The following is a 21,508-nucleotide window of genomic DNA, read 5'->3' on the forward strand; positions in this document are numbered from 1 at the left end:
AGGTGAGATAGACGTCAAAGTTAGTGCGCATCCTTATTGCTTCCCGAAACACGAAGCATTAGTGTTAGCGCGATCATAGTTTAAGAGTTATAAGTGAATAACTCAATGTGTGCTAAATTTAATTTTAGCGAATTTTACAATAATTGTCCCACAAAGGTTGAATAAACGTCAAAGATTACTACATCGTTAGTGCTCCGAAAGACACTAATCATTAATGTTACTGCTATCATAGTTTAGGGGTTAAAAATGAATAACTCGGGGATTGGCTACTTCAGATCTTTAAATTTTGTACAATTTTACGCTAATTGTCTGACAGAAATGGACCAAACCAGCGTTTAGTCCTCCGCTGAATAAGCACTAATGCTAGTGTTATCATAATTTAAGTGTTATTAACGAATAACACGCACGAGCCTAAATTCAAATTTGTCGAATTTTACAATAATTGTCAATCAAAAGGTAGGATAATCGCTAAAGGATCATGCTTTTTTAGTGCTTCAGAAATACTAAGTATTGATGATAGTGCTATCATAGTTTAGGAGTTATCAGTGAATAACTCGGACGGAACTCAATTAAAATTTATCGAATTTTACAATAATTGTGTAAGAATTGAAAAACCTGAAGTTAGCCCCACTCGATTATTTAGTAAAACTCCTAAACTGTGACGGCACTGACGTTAAGTGATTAGTGTTTCATGAAGCACTAACAGTCACTAATCTTCGGTGGTTACTTTACCTTTGTGGGACAATTAGTGTGAAGTTCGAAAATTTAAATTCAATCCTATCCGGACTATTCATGAAAGCACTAACGACAATGCTTAATGTTTTATAGCTCTAGCAATGCAGTAAGCGCTTGTGTTTGTCCCACTTCTGTGTTACAATTAGTGTAAAACTGTTTAAGTTGAAAAACCTAAAGTTAGACCGAGTTGAGTTTCCATTAATAAGTTCGGAGATATGATAGCACTAACGTTAGTACTTATTATTTTTTGAAGCGTTAAGGAAGCACTATCCTTTAACGTTTGTCCTACCTTTGTGAGAAAATTAGTGTTTTTCTATACTTTTAAGTTCAGTCTCGTCCGAGTTATTCATTAATAATTCCCAAACTACAATTTCACTAACGTTAGAGCTTTTCGGAGTATTAACGCTGTACTAACCTTTGACGTTTATTCCACCTTTGTGAGACAATTATTGTAAACTTTGATAAATTCAAATTTAGCCCGGAATGTGTTATTCACTTATAACTCCTAAACTATGACAGCAATAGTGTTTAATAGGGCTCTATTAATGCACTACCCACTGGTGTTAGTCCCACTTTTGTAGCACAATTACTAAAAAAATGTGTAAAAGTTGAAAAATCTAAAGTTAGCCCCGAACGAGTTATTCATTAATAACTTCTAAAGTATGATAGTACTATCGTTAGTGTATAGTGCACTACTGTGAAATTACTTAGCACTAAACACGTAAATAGTTTTACTAGCACTTGAGAATCGTGCGGGGTTAAATTTAGACACTTAGCAATTTTCATTTTGTAAACTTCCCACATATTTAAAAGCACTAATAGCCACATATAGTGTAATGGTATAGTATAGTGTAGTGTTAGTACCTCTTATTGCAGGACTCCAAACATTAGTGCATCAACAGTATGGACAGTAGAAAATAAAAATTAGGGGAAGCTAACTATACGGTAGATAATAAAAGCATTCACAATAAGAAGCATTAATGTTCGGTTTTGGTGCACTAGCAAGCAATAACAAAACACTAACGATGCCACTGGAAGAGACCACTACTGCATTTGAATTTCGTGAGAATTTGACATAATGAAAAAATCCACATGTTTTTCTTATGGGAGTTTCGTGACTTATAATTGCCTATATCTACACTAATAGTGAAGCACTAACGAAACTATTAGTATTTTCCATAAGCACTAACGATGCAATAACGAATGGCACTAATCTTTTCGTTAGTGCTCAAATTTGGGGACCAAGTTCATGTTAGGTACAAAGGGTTTTTACTTGTAGTTCCTACACTAATGAAGCACTAACGTTAGGGTTGGTGCACTAATAAGCACTAACGATACACTAAGGATTGCACTGAAAGAGATCATTCGTGCTTTTGAATTTGGCGGTAATTTAACGCAATGAAAAATTCCCCATGCATTTCTTATGGGAGTTTCGTGACTTACAATTGGTTATATCTACACTAATAGTAAAGCACTAACTAAACTATTAGCATTTTTTGGAAACACTAAGGATATACTAACGACAGTGCTCAAAGTGGGGGGGGGGGCTAAGTTCAAGCTAGTTCCAAAGGGTTTTTCACTTGTAGTTCCTACACTAATGAAGCACTAACGTTAGGGTTGGTGCACTAAGAATCACTAACGATGCACTAACGATTGCACTGAAAGAGATCATTAGTGCTTTTGAATTTGGCGGTAATTTAACGCAATGAAAAATTCACCATGCATTTCTTATGGGAGTTTCGTGACCTACAATTGGCTATATCTACACTAATAGTGAAGCACTAACGAAACTATTAGTATTTTCTGGAAGGACTAACGATATACTAACGAATGGCACTAATCTTTTCGTTAGTGCTCAAAGTGGTGGGGGGCAAGTTCACGCTAGGATTAAAGTGTTTTTTACTTGTAGTTCATGTACTACTGAAGCACGAACGTTAACGTTGGTGCACTAAGAAGCACTAACGATGCACTAAGGATTGCACTAAAAGAATTCATTAGTGCTTTTGTATTCGGCGGTAATTCGACACAATGAAAAATTCCCCATGCATTTCTTATGGGAGTTTCGTGACATGCAATAAGCCATAACCACACTAATATTAAACCACTAACGAAACTATAAGTGTTTTCTAGAAGCACTAACGATGCACTAACGAATGGTACTAATTTTATCGTTAATGCTTGAAGTGGGGGTGCAGCGTGAACTTGCCCCCCCAAATGTTTTTTATTTATAACTCCTACACTAATGAAGTTCTAACGTTAGCGGTTTTCTCAGTAAGAAGCACTAACGATGCACTAACGATTGCACTAGAAGAGGTCAATAGTGCTTTTGAATTTGTCGATAATTTGACGCAATGAAAAATTCCCCATGCATTTCTTATGGGAGTTTCGTGACTTATAATTGGCTATATCTACAGTAATAGTGAAGGCTTTCTGTCAATGGCTTCTGCAACAGTGTGTGAACTTTGATTTCATTGCAATTATACTGTTTACAAAATAAGGCAACGTTTACAAGAACTGTTCATAATCAGCACATTTGAGGTGAAGAAAATCCCCATCGAACTGTTCAAACATGACGTCAGCAGCAATTCTCTGACAATGTTTGGGTCGGTATGGTTGGTGATTGCTTACTGGAGCCTTCCATGCCTCCACCCCGTCTCACAGGACCAACCTCGCATTTTTGAAAGAGGATTTACTCAATCTGTTAGACGATGTACCACTGGCCATACAGCAGCAAATGTTCTTCATGTATTACGGAGCTCCAGCATTTTTAGCCAGGATATTCGTCTCTTTTTTACTCGTACCTTTCATGATCGTTGGATAGGCCGCACTGGACATATCGCCTGGCCTCCACGCAGCCAAGGCTTAAACCACTAGATTCCTATTGCTGGAGATACTTGAAATCACTTGTGTATGCTACCCCAATGCCAGACGTGGAACGCTCGCCATCGTATCCGTGCTGGTTACAAAACAATTCGAAATACTGCGGGAATACACCAGCGCATAAGGTAATCAATGCAACGAAAAGTGGAAGCGCGTATACGCGCTGAAGGTGATCACTTCAAACTTTTCTTGTAATACATTTCGTCACTATTTTTACGAGCACTGTCTTACGAAGTTTGTTTGTATGTCGTATAAACGAACGCTGTGACCTTCATCCAATATCTTTCTCAATTACTTATCTTTGGAAACATGCAATAGTTGTGATCTATGAACCGTTGTTTACTATTGTGAGCTGTTAATTAACTTCACATTTGAACTCTTTGACTTTCGAAAACGAAGCGGAATATGCCCCATTTTTAGGAACGTTTTGATGTCAACACTCATATGCTAACATTTGGACATTTAAAGCTATTCGGAAACATAACACTTTGTGCCAGGTTGACAATACTGACAACCCAATAACCTCAAATGTTGATTAGTTTCATTCTCTATGTTAGTGTAAATGTATTTGCACAGGCACAATTCCACTTGGTTACGGTAATATTGAACATTTCCATTCACTTTCCCATAGTGAACCATTGGAGGTACATTCACATTTTTATTTCACTATTTTGTCCATTTCTATTCAGTTTCATTAATCGCCCGGGATCTTTAGCCTAAAGAGCATAAGCGCGAGGACTTAGAGATTTAACTTTCTTCAGTATGATTCATCGGGATAAATTTAAGACATATGAGTTTCAATTCTGATTATGAAACTATGATAGACGTTCAAACCATGAGGATTTGCTATTGAGACCTGAAGTGATTCCACGTTTATGCTCTTTAAAGTAACTCGGGATGTACTTGAACCTGAACCCACAAAGTAGGAGTGATGTATATATTTCCTGAAAGCTTGGGTCAAGGTAAGATCAAAACCGGTTACCAAAATTGGGGAGGTCTCATCCACTCCGCTTGGGGACAGCACTTTACTTATTTCTATTAAAATCTTTAAGCGTGTGTATAAGGTCCGTTGCAACCCCGAAAAATCTGAAACGGTGAGACAGATGAAAACAGAAAACCAGGTCTTTCATCATTTCAATTGTATAACGTATCAAACTAAAATAAATTGTCCCATACTCCCCCGCAGCGCCCTAGACAGGGTCCAACTCAAAATTTTTAAATGGAAAGGGGGGTCAACTTGCATATCGTATGAAAGTTGGTGTTAAATGAAAGAAGAAAAATCAATTCTCGATTGTGTACGATAAGCCTGTGCAAAATAGTGGTGGGTCAAAATAACAACACAATCTTCATTGCAAAGTTTATAGACATTCGTATGAATCTGTAACGGCAGGATAGGTGTAAAAGCAAAAACATGGATATGCCATTATTTCAAAAGTATAATGATTCAAAGTAAACAATGTTCCATGGACCCAGACGGGGTCCAACTCAAAATGTTGAAGTGGGAAAGGGGTTTAAGTTGAGTGTCGTATGAAAGCTGATGTTAAGTGAAACAAGATGAAACAATTCTCGACTCCTGTTGATAAGCCTGTGCAAAATGGCGGTAGGTCAAAATGTCAACACTAAGCATCGTTGAAAAGTATATGCCCACTCCTACTAATGTGAAACGGTGACACAGGTGTAAAGAAAAGAAAAACTAGAATGTTTCAACGCACTTGTGTTGATATTTTGACCAACCGCCATTTTGCACAGGTTTATCATCAAGAGTCAAGAATTGTTTCATCTTGTTTCACTTAACATCAGCTTTCATACGATACACAACTTGAATCCCTTTCCCATTTCAACATTTTGAGTTGGACCCCGTTTGGGACTCTGCGAGGCACTCTGGAACACTTTTTCCTTTAAATCATTATACTTTTGAAATAATGACTTATCCATGTTTTTGTTCTTACACCTTATTCCATCGTTTCAGATTCATACGAGTGTCCATAAACTTTCCAATGAAGATTGTGTTGATATTTTGACCCACCGCTATTTTGCATAGGATTATCGTAGAGAATCAAGACTTGATTTATCTTCTTTCATTTAACACCAACTTTCATACAATATGCAAGTGACCCCCCTTTCTATTTAAAAAATCTTGATTTGGAGCCCGTCTGGGACCCTGTGGGAGATCCCGGGACAATTTATTTTAGTTTGATACGTTGTACATTTGAAATGATGAAAGACATGTTTTCTTTTCTGTTTTCATATCTGTATCGCCGTTTCAGATTTTTCGGGGTTGCAACGGACTATACACACGCTTAAAGAGTTTAATAAAAATGAGTAAAGTGCTGCCCCCAAGCGGAATGGGTGAGACCTCCCCAATTTTGGTGGTTTTGATCTTAACCCAAGCTTTCAGGAAATATATACATCACCCCCACTTTGTGGGTTCAGGTTTAAGTACATCCCTAGTAAGTAAGAGAGACGGATGATTATGGCAAGTGAATGATAGTTTAAAAATGATAGAGTGAGAATGTTGAAGGAAACGGGAGTACCCAAGAAAATATACGGATACGGTATTGTCTGCCACAAGCTTAATTAGCCGGGATCGAACCAGGAGGCCCACGCACCAGAGGTAAGCAATCTATTAGTAAGCCGCCGTGCCGTCCCTTCAGGAATTATCACTGAAGGACTGTGATTGTCGGTTCTAGTGTGGGCAGATGATGCTTCTTAGTATGAAGACTGGTCCAATCTTTTCGGTAATATCCTGTAGTGAGATAAAGCCGTGATTCATGTTTGTGGTTTATTCGGCATAATTGTTATTACTGGTCAGGAAAGGAGTTGAGGTTAGTTGTTGAAAAAAGACAACTTTACCCATACGTTACAGTGTGGTGCGGAATAGTAAGGGGGTCACTTAGGCGAATTTTTGGGCCTCCAGGTCCTTGACTCAGGGGTTACGGTCCAGGTTCAATGACCTATGGATACATAGGACTATCCCGTCTAAAGTTTGGCAAAATGTATGTTGTCCAACCCCCAAATTTTGTGAGGATGCATAGGACCACTTCTTAAATTTTCAAAATTGCTAAATTTAAAAATTTGGCATGTTAGAATAGACCATGATAAGTTTTGGTGATACATTTCGTTTTCTTCGATAAGCAAAAAATTGCCATTGATTTTCAGCCTATTTTATCCACTTTGATGAGGGTGCATTACATTATATTGTCATATATTTGAGTACAAGGATTGTTTTTTCACAATATATGGGTACAATGACACACCAATACATACGACCACCCGCGACGTGACTGTTATGGATCGACATAGGACCTACTGAGAACCAGGGTACTCGACCAACAGGATCACAGAGCTGCCGCCATGTTTCATGAATTGGCCGAGAATAAATCATATATTTTTAGCTCGATCTCCATACACGGTCCTTGCTTTGAAAAAAAGGTTATTGAGTTGATTTTTAGTTTAACGTCCCGTTCAGCAGCGAAGCTATATGAGAGGTGGACCTACTGATTAACGTGAAGTCCGAACCACTTGAGCTCCCGCCGGGAATCGAACCCGGGCCTCAGGCGCGTACGCTAACCCCTTAGCCACGAAGGAGATCTCGAAAAAAGGTAACCCGTTTTAATGTTCGGCGGAATGTGTTATTGAAGGTGCTCTTCCAACTACCGTTTCTCCTCGTCGACGTTGATTTGTAGGCCGATATCACCTTGAACATTTGTTTTCGCGACTAACGCAGGATACTTGCCACTTTAGTCATGTTCGCACCATATAACCACCAACGATTTGCTCCTTTTGGAAACCAGAGACGTCGCCCGCCGTTCTACTGCTTCTCATGCAGTCGAAGTTTCCCATATCGTGCCGCTACCAGTAGAAGTCCGGTGCTATGGTTGCCACCTAACCGTTGACAACCCAATCGTTTGATGTGTTTTGAACTCCATATGTTTCCTTTAGATAAATTTATATCTAAATATGAGTTCCGAAAGTGACAAATTAGTACAGAATTTCAGACAGGATAGTAAACAGTTTCAACATTATTCAATACATATAAGTGTAATAACAAATATAATATTTTGTTATATTAAGGATAAGTCTATGTCTTACTCATTTGTTGCAAGAATAAGTTTGGAAATAATTACTTCTACGAAAACAAAAGAACACAAAATCTATAAGGGTTGAACACAAATTAATAATAATAATAATAATCCCTTGTTAAAATCTATTTATGAGTTTTAATCTATAATGGTATTTCATTTACGTATGTTAAATAATCCTATTATCTACTTCAATATTTTAACATGTTGACTGGCATATGTATTTAATTTAATTCACACGGCTCTCGAGCAGCGCCACGTGTATTTTTTCATACACAAACAAAATATTTCATTTCTGTAGGTTTGATTTATAGATGTGCATGCAGTTATATATACACACACACATGGCTGAAAAGTCAAAATTTAATGTTCACGTTGCATATACGCAAAACCATACATAGAGTAAATCACAAATCGATGTGCCTCAAATAAAGGTGGAAAAACTATTACTGTTGAACTGTTGTTGGCGGCGCACAGGTGATAATATATATTAGAGCAGTCAAGTTGTTAAATAGACTCACTTGATTTATGTTCTAAATGCAATTCATTATATCATCATTGTTTAATCACTTTAGAACTGCGAGCTCAAACTTTCATAAGTAATGCTTTAGTGAATATGTTCTATCTGAAGTTTTTAATTTGTAAATACATATTAAGAGGATACACTCCAAATTTTCGTTTAGATTGGAAATCACGATTAAATTCCTTTATAAAACAATCATGAACTAATAAACAATCTTTATGTTCTATGATTTCTTCTTGTGACGTATGTAAAGAATGAACAGGTCCTGCGTAACATATGCTTCTACCTTCGAAACCATATATTGTATTGGTATAGTGGAAATGCTTAAGTTTTGTTAATGACATTGTTCCTCGGAGAATTGAGCACAGGAAACCATTACTATGTATTTCAGTTTTCAGTATAAAGAATCCCCAGTCTGGTATATTAATCAATTTCAATGAATTTTCACTGTTATACTCAAACGTAAAAGGATAAGAAAACAGATCATCCTCGACGAACTTCGTGCCATCATAAACATATCTCGCATGATCTCTAGTAAAATGGGTAAATATTCTGTCAGAAGATATGAGTAAACTACAGTCACTTAGGGGACAAACGAAAGGCTTGTAAGCACAGAAATTCTCATGATCTAACTTCTCAGACTGATTACTAATAAAGTCGCATCCTTGAGCTCTGTACTTGCATGGAAGCTCTATAAATTCAACTATTGCTTCTGCAGAGAAGTTCCTCGTCTCTGCTAAACGAGCCTTGCACAGTGGACACGAATTAAGTTTAGCTTTACAGTTTTTACAAATATTATGACCATTTCTGCACTGTGGAATTGGCGCTGATGGTATTTCGTAGCACACAGGGCACTCCAATGCACTCCAAATTCGACGAAGTATCGTAGGTTCAATTTTATGTTCCTGGCAAGAAAGGAAGAAAACATGGTCAATTGGAATGAATATAACAGATATGTAGATTATTGAAAGTAGAGTATAAAGGTAGACTAGAGTATGATGATGATGATGATAATAATAATAAAAGCAAATACATTTCGGTGTTTCACCTTTGTGCTAAATATACATTCATATTTTAACATCATCCGTATTAATTTGGCCAAATAATTTTATTCTACTAAAACAGATGATAAAACAGAGGATTAAAATAATAGAAGAGTAATATGATCCACAACAACCCTGAAAAATAAATTAAGATGGATCTATTGGTATGTTTGCTACCAATTGTTTGAATGTAGTTAATAAATATGCCAGACAAAGGTTATATTTATCAGCAATGTACTAAGTACGTATTTGTCGAACAACTATGAATTAAAGTTTTCCACATAAAAAAATTAATGAGCTAAATTTATTGAAGAATTTACATGCAACTAGTTTCACTTTTATACGTAATTAACACAAGCAATATCAGCAGAGTTATTATTTCTCAATCCTTGACCAAATTAAAAATTTGCAATTGAAATGAAACATTTGAGCATATAAAGATAGTTTATCGTAATTATTTTGAAGCATCATTAGTTAAATTACAACAATTCTAATAGTAGCCCTTTGAAACTTCACCATTTAGGTGTGTATAACACACAATACATGAAAAAAAAACTGTAACTAATATCCCTAAAAGAGTTGTTGAAAGTGCCCTAAAAGAGTCATTAACGAATGTGTGGCAATCGACTGGAACTAGAATCTTCCCAGGGAAAGACGAATAGAACAATTGCATTCATTCCAACAAAAAGTACTCAAAATATCGAATTGATATTTAGTACACAGAAGGAGAACAAGATGTTCCAGGTCTGAAAGGATGCTACTTGAATATTGGTTATGGGAGTGCTTAATTCATAGCAAAAAACTAGATTTTTTCATAAATGTATGCATGTTCCAGGATAACTGTAGAACACCTGAAACAATTACCGAAACTTAGTAAATGTAAGATTTACAACATGGAAATACATATATGGGAGTAAGTTACCACTACCACCCCTAGCGGTATGAGAAGAGGTTAACATGTAAAAATAATCAAAAACATGCCGATATTAGTGCCGAATTCAGAGGTTTTCTGGCCCCTGAGATGAATAGTGACTTCCAGATGTTGTACTATAGGCTCAAGACTATCCTCGAAACCCTGGAGTGATAGAAGAGGGTTGAAATATGTAAAATAAATCGAAAACGACTGACACTAGTGTCGAATCGATTTCGGAGTTTTTGAGATAAATAATGGCATTTGATGTCATTTAAGCCCAAGTTCAATGCTCATCGGCATGTGGGTGAGGAGTAAAAAACGGAATTCCAAAATGACCGACAGTAATATCAAATCCATTGTTTCTGGGGTCGCTAAGGTGATTGATGATAGACGCAATGACATTTACACCCAAGTTTGAGCAATAACATTCATGTCAACTTGTCCAGGGTGACTTCACTAACTACACGGGGCTTCGATTCCCTAATAAATCTATAGTAATCGTTCCAATAACTAGAACGTGGAGCAAAGATGGCAAAACTTTCTATCGACGACAGATACAATTCACTGTTACAATATTATTATTCACTCATCCCAAGGACGTTGCCGAAAGTTGTGGTTGATATCGGTGATAAAGAGAGGCTTCTTGGAATATCACATGTTGACTTGACTGTAGTTCAAAGAATTGAAGACATCTTATGCCAACTAATGTTCCTTTGCAAAAGTGTATGAGACACTCCTAAATGGTCAAACGTCGCAAGAAATTCTACGACTCGTTCACAAATATTATTTGTAACTTGAGTGATTCCGGCTCCAGACTCGAGCTATCAGAAAATGAATATTCTGGTTCTGAACATAATAACGGCAAGCACGACACCAGTTTTAAAATGAATTGAATGCAGAAGAGAGTGTTTATAATTAATACTCTCTAGTCAAATCTTCAAATTGTAAAGTTGACCACACAACTACAATTACATTATATCAACTTGACAGTGAGTTCAAGTTCGTGAATAAGGAGATGAAATGAATTTGTGAATATGTGTGAGTCACACATATTGGGGGACTTTATTCTATTTATACAACAACAATACATTCAATTCGAAAATCCTTCTAGTTACATTGGCGTCCTGATCTCTTTCCATTTGCACGAATTAATGACCGTTCGCATATACACACTGGAAACTCACTGATTGACTATTAAAATGTTACAAGCGTCTCATAGTTTGCACTCATGTGCATCTACTTCTCAGGTATTCTAAAGACTAAGATTATCAAAACCTTGCAAGAATACTTAACTGATGTTATATTCTATCCCCATAGGACAAGATGTAAGGTCATTTAGCAGTTACACGGGAACCACATGAGATGCGAAAGCAACATCGGAGAACCAGGCATCATCATACTACTATCATAGTTAAAAATACTACACTAGACACCCAGAAAGCAATTCAAGAAAATCGACGTTATCCTCCTGATAAATGAGGCCAAAGCTAACCATTCTGAACATTAAAAATAAATAAACAACCAGTGCTTAATGGACCTCCCCCCAAAGTTATTTAAGTTTCAGTAAACCACTTCCAACAAAATCACCTACAAACTTTACCGCCTGCAATGTTAATATAAAAAGTGAGTTGTACAGTGTGGTCCAAATACCATATGATTGTTCTATCTAATACAGGTAAGGCTGTTGGGTTTGGTGTCCACATTGCCTTAGATGATCTTTAGAAAATCTGGTAACCTCAGAAACACAAATGACCACTATATCTGGCATATTGGAGATCGTCAGCTTGAATACTACTTTAATGTTTTAAATACGAAGGATGGCATAAGACACATGTTTTATATACAGGGATGCAATGCCGATGACCGATTTGTCCGACCACTAACCATTCACTAATTATGCTATGTTTTCTGTTTGTAGGTGTCATTGACAACAATGACCTTGACTGTTTCGTTCTATCATTACCCATTTACTAATTATAACTTGTTTTATTCTTGCAACTTTTACTAACAACAATGTCGCTGAACACTAAGGAACGAGTGGAGATAATTTTGATGTGTAAAAATCGCAATTCTCGTATCGTAACTGTAGAGTTCAATGTGCTTCATCCCAATTGGAAGTCCATTTCCCACAATGATATTAACAAATTGATCTCTACATTTCAAGAGACGAGATCTGCTTCCGACAAACATCGCAGTGACAGTCTGAAATCGTTTACAGATATAGCAACCAGTGTGTCTGCCCATACATTCTTCATCGAAAGCTTCCAACGTATAACACAGCGTTTATATTAAGAATATAGAGTCGAACGTCAATACAGAAGATGCTGTCCGTTAACAATCAGCACCTATATAACATCCAGATGCAGCAGCATCTGACAAATGACATTTTAGATAATCTGATGTAGTTTTCCAAATGAGAGAAAGAGGATATATCAACCAACCGCGATCTCCCTTTGAACACGTTGTTCTCTGACGAGGTGTAGTTTTACATGGACGGGGAAGAAAGAAAATACTGCTCCTTGCGTGACAGCATCCCACATTAGATTGATACATCAAGGATAACTTGTAGCGAAAAGATTATGACCTGATGTAGTATTTTTGTCACGAGAATTTCGGAGCCGCCATTCCCAACATTCTTCCAGCGGGATGGATATCCCCATTGCGAACGTGGTGTACGTAGCTACCTGAACCACGAACGTAGGTCAGCAGTTTCCTAGGAGGTGGATGGGGCACGAAGCAACGGTGAGCTGACCACCACGTTCTAAGGATCGTGAAGAACTGGATTTCTAGCTGTTGGTTCACCTACTCTAAAGCCATGATGTACACCTTCAAAATACGAAATTTACAGTATTTGGTGCTGTGAATGGTTGATAAATGTGCTGTCATGAGTCCAGATATATTATTCCGTGCACGAGGAATGGAAGAGGCGTGTGTTTCAAAGGGTGCTTATTGCAAGCTTATATTTTGGGGGATCAACATAAGAAACACAGTGATAGGTTAGTGATAAGACAAAATGGTCAGCGGCATTGTAGTCCTGCGGAATGCTGCCTATAAAACTTGCTTCTCATGTAAACTCTCGTATTTTTAAAATAAAGTGATATTTAAGAGGCTGGCTCCAACATCGCAGAGGTAGTGGTTACTTGCGCTTTTCAAGTTGCCAGATCCTTCAAACAGCAAATATGACCATTGTGAACTCCAACAAAACAGACTCTTCTTTGTTAGAGCTGTCATCAGATTTCTGGCCCGCACTGTACTACTTATACTTTCTATGCGGATACTGCCGATGGTAGTGTCTGGAGGCGTTTTTGTATAAAATGTTTAGTTGAAAATCAACTCCACTTTGATGACCAGTTAAACACTGACGGTTAATTTATATTTTATGTTCCGAATGATTCATTTTGACCTTATTTCTTAGAAAGTTAACGTCGAATTTCTGGAATTGCGTTTTGCGTTTCGAGTTTAATTTTAGATTTGACAGTTTAATTTTAGAATATCAAACGAGCTAATTTGTTCTTTGATACTCTATTGACATCTTCGATACTCCATTGTGGTTCTGGTATTAGTCACTTGTGACAAAAGAAAGAATAGGGGAGGGTTTCCGATAATCGCACCGGGTTCTAAACTGCACCACCTCTAGTTTAAAAAGAACCGTAGTACTAACAAGCCATCTGGTAGTTAAATTAAATACTTTAGCATATTTCTATAATTACAGAGTAAAGTGACGACGTTCAGTAAGTTATATGTGTGTGTATGCAGTTGCAGTATAATATAATTGGAGTATTCCTTACTAATTTTCGGGGTATTTCACAGTAGAATAGGGATTAAGGTAAGAGAATTAGCTTATGTTTCAATAAGAAGTAATAAACAAAATTCCATTAATATTATAGTAACAAATTCAAGTTATCCTTTTTTTATTTTGTGAGGTATGTAAAGAATATATATTTTTTTAAATAGTGTAGTTTCCCAAATCGCACTACTACCGTGTGTCCGAAATCTCAACAGTTCGATTTTGGCTCCCGTGATGTATTGTTTTTCCTGGTTTCTTTCTCGTTACAACTCACACAAGGTGAGCACATGGCAATATGGAAAATGGTCTCCAGAGTCTATGAATCGTGCTTTGAAAAAATATATAGAAAATAAAGCGACGCTGCCCAGCCCAATAGCAGGAGGAAATAGAACTACTAACATGCAATCACAAAGAACAGAAGTACTCTCATGAAGTCCTTACAAAAAACGTTTTGAAGAACAACGGCAAAGGCAATCAAGAGTATCCAAACGTGTGGATAGACTTAATCTTTCTGAACCGTCAGCTAGGTCTGCATGTGCTTCAGGAAACCTCAACACCAAAAAGTGTATTCGAAAAGTAGATACATCCAAATCACGATACTCCGAGTTATATATTCGCAGTGTTTCAAATGTGGCTTTTGAAATCTATGAACAAGATTGATTTTGCGTCCTTTGTCAACAAAATTTAGTCGAAGATATGGTACAGAGAGTTTTGTGTAAAGTCTGATACATGAGTCTTGTGCGGGTGTTTAAGGAGATGAACGTGCATTCCAATGCGATTTTTGTGCACATAAGATCTAGTTGTCTGTTTTCCATAAATATAGATACTTTACGTTTCATAGGATTATGATCAATATTGCTCATTGGATCAACAATATGGATATCTTTTTTTTAAATAATATGTTCGTCCTCGTATTAATAACACTGAGATAAAAGAATGTGACATATCATAGAAATATGAATTTGTTTTACTTGTAGGTTGCAGTTCTACTTACCTTATTTCTAAGGTGTTATTTCTGTCCTCGGTTATTTACATTGCAGTATTTTTTCTCTTTATAGATGTATTATACCCCATCTAAATACAACATAAATAAAATAATGCGATATTCCATGGAAATGATAATTTGTTTTACCCATATGCATTACTTTAAAATTTGCATATATTAAAATGGCAGTGCGATTTTGGCTTCATATAATGCGATTTGGGAGACCTGTTGCGTAAATTGCACGAATCGCAGGCTTCTAAAATATTATCATTTTTATCATGATAATGTTAAGATATCGTTATGAAATCAATGTGAAAGAATCGGAAAACTATAAAGTTGAATACGATCAAAAAATCATTTTAAATTTTTTCAAGACTTTCGAATTAAAACCATTTATGTAAAAAGTGGTGCGATTTTGGCTACTCTCCCGTATAGCTGTATTAATTCAAGAAAAAATTTGTGCTAATTGTACAAGGAAAAATATTGCATTTTTTCCATAATTTCATTAGAAATTGTTACCGAAAGAGGATAGGACAACGTATGTTTCCTGACCGTGATGCTTTCCTGATGTTCTGTAAAATAATATCTGAAAACCTATTTTTTATAAAATACCCTTTCAGGTTGAAGACGTCTTTGAACTTCATTTCTTTGTTAGCTTACGAAATAATATCAGTAAACATTTCCCAATATCTCACTTTACGCGAATGATTGCAATTGAATAACGTTCTTTTTATTACACAAATGCTCTACAATGGAAATACACACACACACATATATATAAGAATGGAAGTGAATATGTTTATGACTTCATAACTCTTGAACCACTCAACCAATCTCGATTAAATTTTCAACATAGATGAGGTTCGCGCCTGGGAATGATTTTATTATTTTACTTTGATAGTGCAACGTAGGGGATACATAAAAATAAATAAAACTTAATAAATCTTGAAACACGCGACTGATCTCAATAAAATTTTCAACGTAGATGAGATTCGGGCTTCGGTGCAACTTAGGGGAAGGGGAGGGAAGATATTTAAAAAATGATCGAAAATGACCGATATTAGTGTCGAATCCATAGTTTTCGGGGTCGCTGAGATCAACAATGACATTTTCAATGCCGTTTAAATCTAACTTAGCCTCACAACTTGGGTTCTGGGGAGTGGGGGAATATATGGAAATGTTCCAAAATGACCGATATTAGTGTCGAATTCATAGTTTTCGAGGTCGCTGAAATGAACCGTGACTTCCGATGCCGTTTAAATCCAAATTCAGCTCCGCAATTTGGAGGAGAGGAGGGGAGATACACATTAAATGTTCGAAAATGACCGATGTTAATGTCGAATCCATAATTTTCGGACTCAGTGAGATGACCAGTGACACTTTGATGCCGTTTAATGCAAATTCTACCCTTTACATGCAAAATGAAACGCATTCATTCCGTGCGAAGAACGGGTATTCTGCTAGTCTATAATATACATAATAGTTTTTTTCTCAACTTCATGTCCCATTTCTCTGTCATTATGCTCACAAACTCTGGTTAAATCAGCACGTTATGGCAGGAACATGAAAATGCAGGTGAATCTTAGCTGATGGAACACATTCCGGTCACGTTTTTCTTGGTCTTACTATATTCTCCTTTTTTATCTAGAGGTTTCAGGTTGTTCTCGTATTTTCCTTTTAATACATTTGAAAGATAAAAACAAACAGACAGACAAGAAGAATGCAGAAAATGAAACTGGGCATCTCCTTTACTTTGGTTCTGTCATTTGAAAAGATATGACAATTATTTTATTAGTTGTGGTCTGTGTGGGATCCTGTTGAAAATGAGGTTTCTGTAATTCGTTAAGTGTGACTTTATCTACAAGGACTTGGAAAATTTCGCTCATGGAATGGAATGCTGGACTATAATTAAATAAGCTTATTTTTAACACTACAACTCAATCTTAGTGTCTTGTAATGAAATTTCTCCACAAGTCTATTTTTTCCCGACCAATGACGCGTCCTCTCCATTTAACCCGATAACGAGAATCATGCGTCACTCAACACAGACATGCATTCCGATTGAGTAGTTTCTGGAGCAGTAATTCGTATTAACCATTTACAAAACTGAACTTGTGCTATTTTCTGAACTTAATGCAAGTAATACAAACTTATGTCATACATATGCAGCTGCAGATTCTGTTTTATAGTTTTTACAGCTGTTAATCGGATAAGGGTCTAATGGGGAGAGAGTGTAAACATCTGGATAATGATTTTTTCCAGAGTGGTGGTGGTGGTCCATGCGATGAAATGGTTATCTTTGGTGTTCAACACAGATCTTGTTGCATGTCATTAGGCATTACACTACTACCCTCAAATACACAAGAGGGGTGCTGTGGCATGCCACCAGAATTTTGTTTACCTACAGACGACACATTGTAGGTTCTGGCATGCTGTGCATATTTGTATTCTCAGTTGAAGTCATAATCTACTAATGTGTTCATCTGTTTGTGTTGAATTGAATTTTTATTTGGTTGTCATTGCTTATATTTACTTTGGAGTTCCTTGGTACACCATGTGTACGTATTCCTGAGTGTGTAATTTTTAATTTGAAGTTTTATGAAAGCGGTTCACTTTCTTTAAAAAAACATAAGGCAATACGAATCGCTTAGATCCATCTGCTACTGACTTTGGAGGTACTATACAAAATATCATTGATGAGGTAAGTGACTGTAACACTTTTAAAAGCCTTACTGAAATTTAAGGAAAGTCAGTCCACCGAAAGCTTAATTAAAAATAAACGCATATTCTGTATTTAAAATTTTAAAAATAAAGTGTCAGCAATTTTAGTTATCTCCAAACACAATATTAGAATTGAAATTTAAAAATTACTGAAGTTATTCATAAAAATATGTAGTAAATAATTGAGGTTTAGCAACACCACACCTGTGTATCAAAAGACAAATAAACTGTCTGTGCATTCGAAGGTTACCTTATTTTATTTCTAGAGACCGGATGTTAGGCAAAATGATTATTCTTTAATATTAAAGTTATGATCAAAAATAACGTTTTAAAGTTTATATGGGGAGTTATAGTTTCGATTTAAGATAATTTTATTTTGCCTATTTCATCTCTTACTGCCTAAATAATTGTTTTAGTATCTAATGTTGCAAGCCTTCATTCCCAAAATATGTAATTTATACAATATAAATAAAAAACACACACAATATATATATATATATATATATATATATATATATATATATATATATATATATATATATATATATATATATGGAATGCATACCAAGCTTCGTTTTTACATATAGAGTAAAACAAGATTTTAACAAACAGGTATGTTTCTATATTCTTCGAAAATTATATATGACTTGAATCTATTTTTTAAAATTGTATTGAACATTTATCTTCATTATTTCGAGTTACATTTTAGTTCCTATTAGGGTGGTTCGAAAAAAAATAATTTTTCTATTTCCAGAACGCTATAGTGCTCAAAAGTTGCCGTTGGTATAGACAAGGAAAAACCCAAAAAGATTTTTTTATTTATATATCTTCCGGTCGCGCAGAGCCATTGAAATTTAAAAAATTCGGTAAAAACAATAAATTTTCAATATATTTTTAAAACGACTAAAGAATATAGGACGAAGACCTTATATGGCCTAAAAGTTTCTTTAAGTATGTAAAAACAACGTTCAAATAAATAGACTATGTTTATATGATATCTTCTGGTCGCGCATCGCTGTCAAAAATTTGCAAAATTTGCGAATTTGGCAAAATATGAGAGTTTAACAAGTTTTCTTTTTCAATTTTCTTAAAACAAGCAAGATAAGGACGGTACTCACCAGCGTGCACTTGGAGTTCCATTACCCAGCAAGCCATCCAATGTTTGTAGTGTATTTTTTACTGTTGTATTAACAGGTTTATAATTTTACATAATTCGTTCCCTAGAAATTTCCATTTTTCCATTTATTTTTGTCCATTACTAATTATTTTAAACTCTGTTTTCTGCTGGAGCAGGGGGAAACAGTGATAAAGCGTTCACTTCTGGTGCATGGGGTCCTTGGTTCGATCTCAGCTCGCGCTAAGTGAGTTTTGTTGTGGACAAATACCGTGTGCGTGGGTTTTCTGGGATTTTCTCGTTTCCTCCGACTTTCTTCATTGCACCATTTCATTCATTTCTCATCGTCACCGTCTATTTTAGCCTAGCCGTAATAACTGTGGGACGTAAAACTTAAAGATTTCATTTTTCATTTTTTTTTCTGATATGCGAAAATGTAGGCATGGATGATCTTGACAATAGTGTAGCTCTGATGAAGCCGTCTCTAGCACTGTGTCCACACACTCTACCAGTTATTGATTTGAACCTTTCAATTGTGTGATTCCTGAAGTAGACAGGCAGATACTCAGCAAAGACCAGCTGTATTTACTGGACATATCAAAAATCATCCAGTTAGGGCACTGCTCTGAAGACTTTTCAGTTTGTGACTCTGGCTTTTGTCACATTTAAGATGGCTCACTACAGCTAATAGAGTTCTGCGGCTATACATTAGTGTCGAAAGTCATTCAGATAATGAGGCAAATTGTCACCTTTACCTTAAAGTTATTTATGCTTATGTGGTTTGCCAGTAAGTTGAGCAACAATTTGACCGAAAGATCACAACATGTTTACGAGACCACTCAGAAAACGCGGTATTTTGCCATAAGAGCTGAAATAAGTTGTGGACCCCGTTATAGAACAGAATACTTACTTTGCTCATCCCGAAAATTTGCTTTTGGCGATGGTCATTGATGACAGAAACCACATTCGACAGCTTAGATACAGACGACGTTTAAAAGCGAGAAAGCAGCTTTTGAAAGTGATCCTATTAGACATTTTTGCCACCAAACATGAAGTTTGTAGCTAAAGGTTACACCGAAATAATACAATGAAATACTTGTAATCTTACTTCTCTTTTGTTTGACCATTGACTAATGACGCAATAAGGTAGTTTATAAGCGGACACTAGGCTAGTTTATAAGCAGATACTAAGCTAGTTATGAATTTCAAGAAGTTCCCATGTCATATTCATGCTGTCGAAAGATGCGTTAAGCTTGTGGCGGAAGCTTCCAGCACAGTGTGTGGACTCAGTGCTAGAGACAGCTTCATCAGAGCTACACTATTCTAAAAATCGTCCATGAATACATTTTCACATAAATCAGAAAAATGAAAAATGGAATCTTTTAAGTTTTACGTCCCACGATTATACCGGCTAGGCTAAAGTAGACGGTGATGATGAGAAATGAATGAAATGGGGGAATGAAGAAAGTCGGAGGAAACGGGAGAACCCTCACACCACAAAACTACTTGGCGCGAACTGTGATCGAACCAAGAACCCGATGTACAAGAGATTAACGCTCTACCACGGTGCCACCGCTGCTCCGGCATAAATCAGAGTTTTAAGACACTAGTAATGGACAAAAATAGAAAGGGAAAATGAAAATTTGTAAAGACGAATTATGTGAAATTATAAATTTGTAAACACAATTGTAAATAATACACCTTAATCATTGGGTGGGCTGGTTGGGTAGTGGAACTCCAAGTGCAGCCACCCCCTCGTGGTGAGTAGCGTCCTTATCTTACTTGTTTTAAAAAAATTAAAAAAAAAACATGTTAAACTCTTAAATTTTGCTAAATTCGCAAATTTTGCAAATTTTTGACAGCGATGTGCGACCAGAAGATGTCATGTAAATATAATTTATTTACTTTAACGTTGTTTCTACATACTTGAAGAAACTTTTAGGCCATATAGGGTCCTCGTCCTATATTCTTTAGTCGTTTTTTAAAAAAAAATATTTGGTCTAGGAATTAATTCGTGCGGTTGGTACGCACACATTGAAGTTGTAGTACAAACACAAAATACATAAATACCTTAAGAAAAATATTGTCCATCGCTAGCCACCACTTTCGCCCATCTGTCAGGCAATGTACGGATTCCGTGGCGAAAGAAGTCCTCATCCTTGGAAGCGATCCAGTCAGAGACCCATGTTTCGATATCTTCTGAAGAAGTAAACCGCTGTCCAATCAAATCGTTGTTCATGCAATCGAACAAGTAGTAGTCCGAAGGAGCAACGTCTGGTGAATACGGCGGGTGGGGTAAAACTTCCCATCCGACATTTTCTAAATAGGTTTTGACCGGTTTTGCGACATGTGGGCGAGCGTTATCATGTTGAACAATAAGTTTATCATGTCTGTTCTCCCATTCTGGTCGTGTTCTGGCCAGAGCTTGCTTCAAACGCATTAATTGTCGTCGATAACGTTCTCCATTCATAGTTTCACCCGGTTGCAGCAGCTCATAGTACACCACACCTTTCATATCCCACCATATGCACAGCATAACCTTTGCACAGTGAATATCTCGTTTTGGTTGTGATGGACCTGGTTCACCTGGTTTCACCCAGGCCTTTTTTCGTTTAGGGTTCTCGTAATGGATCCACTTCTCATCACCCGTTATAATTCGATGCAGAAACCCTTTTCTGCTCTGTCGTTGAAGCAGCAATTCGCAAATGGTTTTTCGTCTTTCAAC

At 36.4% G+C, this 21,508-nt stretch overlaps 1 protein-coding gene across 1 annotated transcript in view; it reads right to left on the reverse strand.

Moving 5' to 3' along the window:
• Window positions 1-8,307: 8,307 nt before the first annotated feature.
• LOC145681574 (uncharacterized) overlaps window positions 8,308-21,508 on the reverse strand; it is a 42,079-nt gene continuing 28,878 nt past the window's right edge. Inside the window, exon 3 of the mRNA XM_081753209.1 lies at window positions 8,308-9,125. Within this exon, the coding sequence (XP_081609335.1) occupies window positions 8,319-9,125 (807 nt within the window). The 3' untranslated portion in view covers window positions 8,308-8,318. The remainder of the gene's footprint in view (window positions 9,126-21,508) is intronic.

Source organism: Thermobia domestica, chromosome 3 (assembly GCF_964235325.1).
Source record: "Thermobia domestica chromosome 3, izTheDome1.hap1.1, whole genome shotgun sequence".
In the NCBI taxonomy this organism is placed as follows: domain Eukaryota; kingdom Metazoa; phylum Arthropoda; class Insecta; order Zygentoma; family Lepismatidae; genus Thermobia; species Thermobia domestica.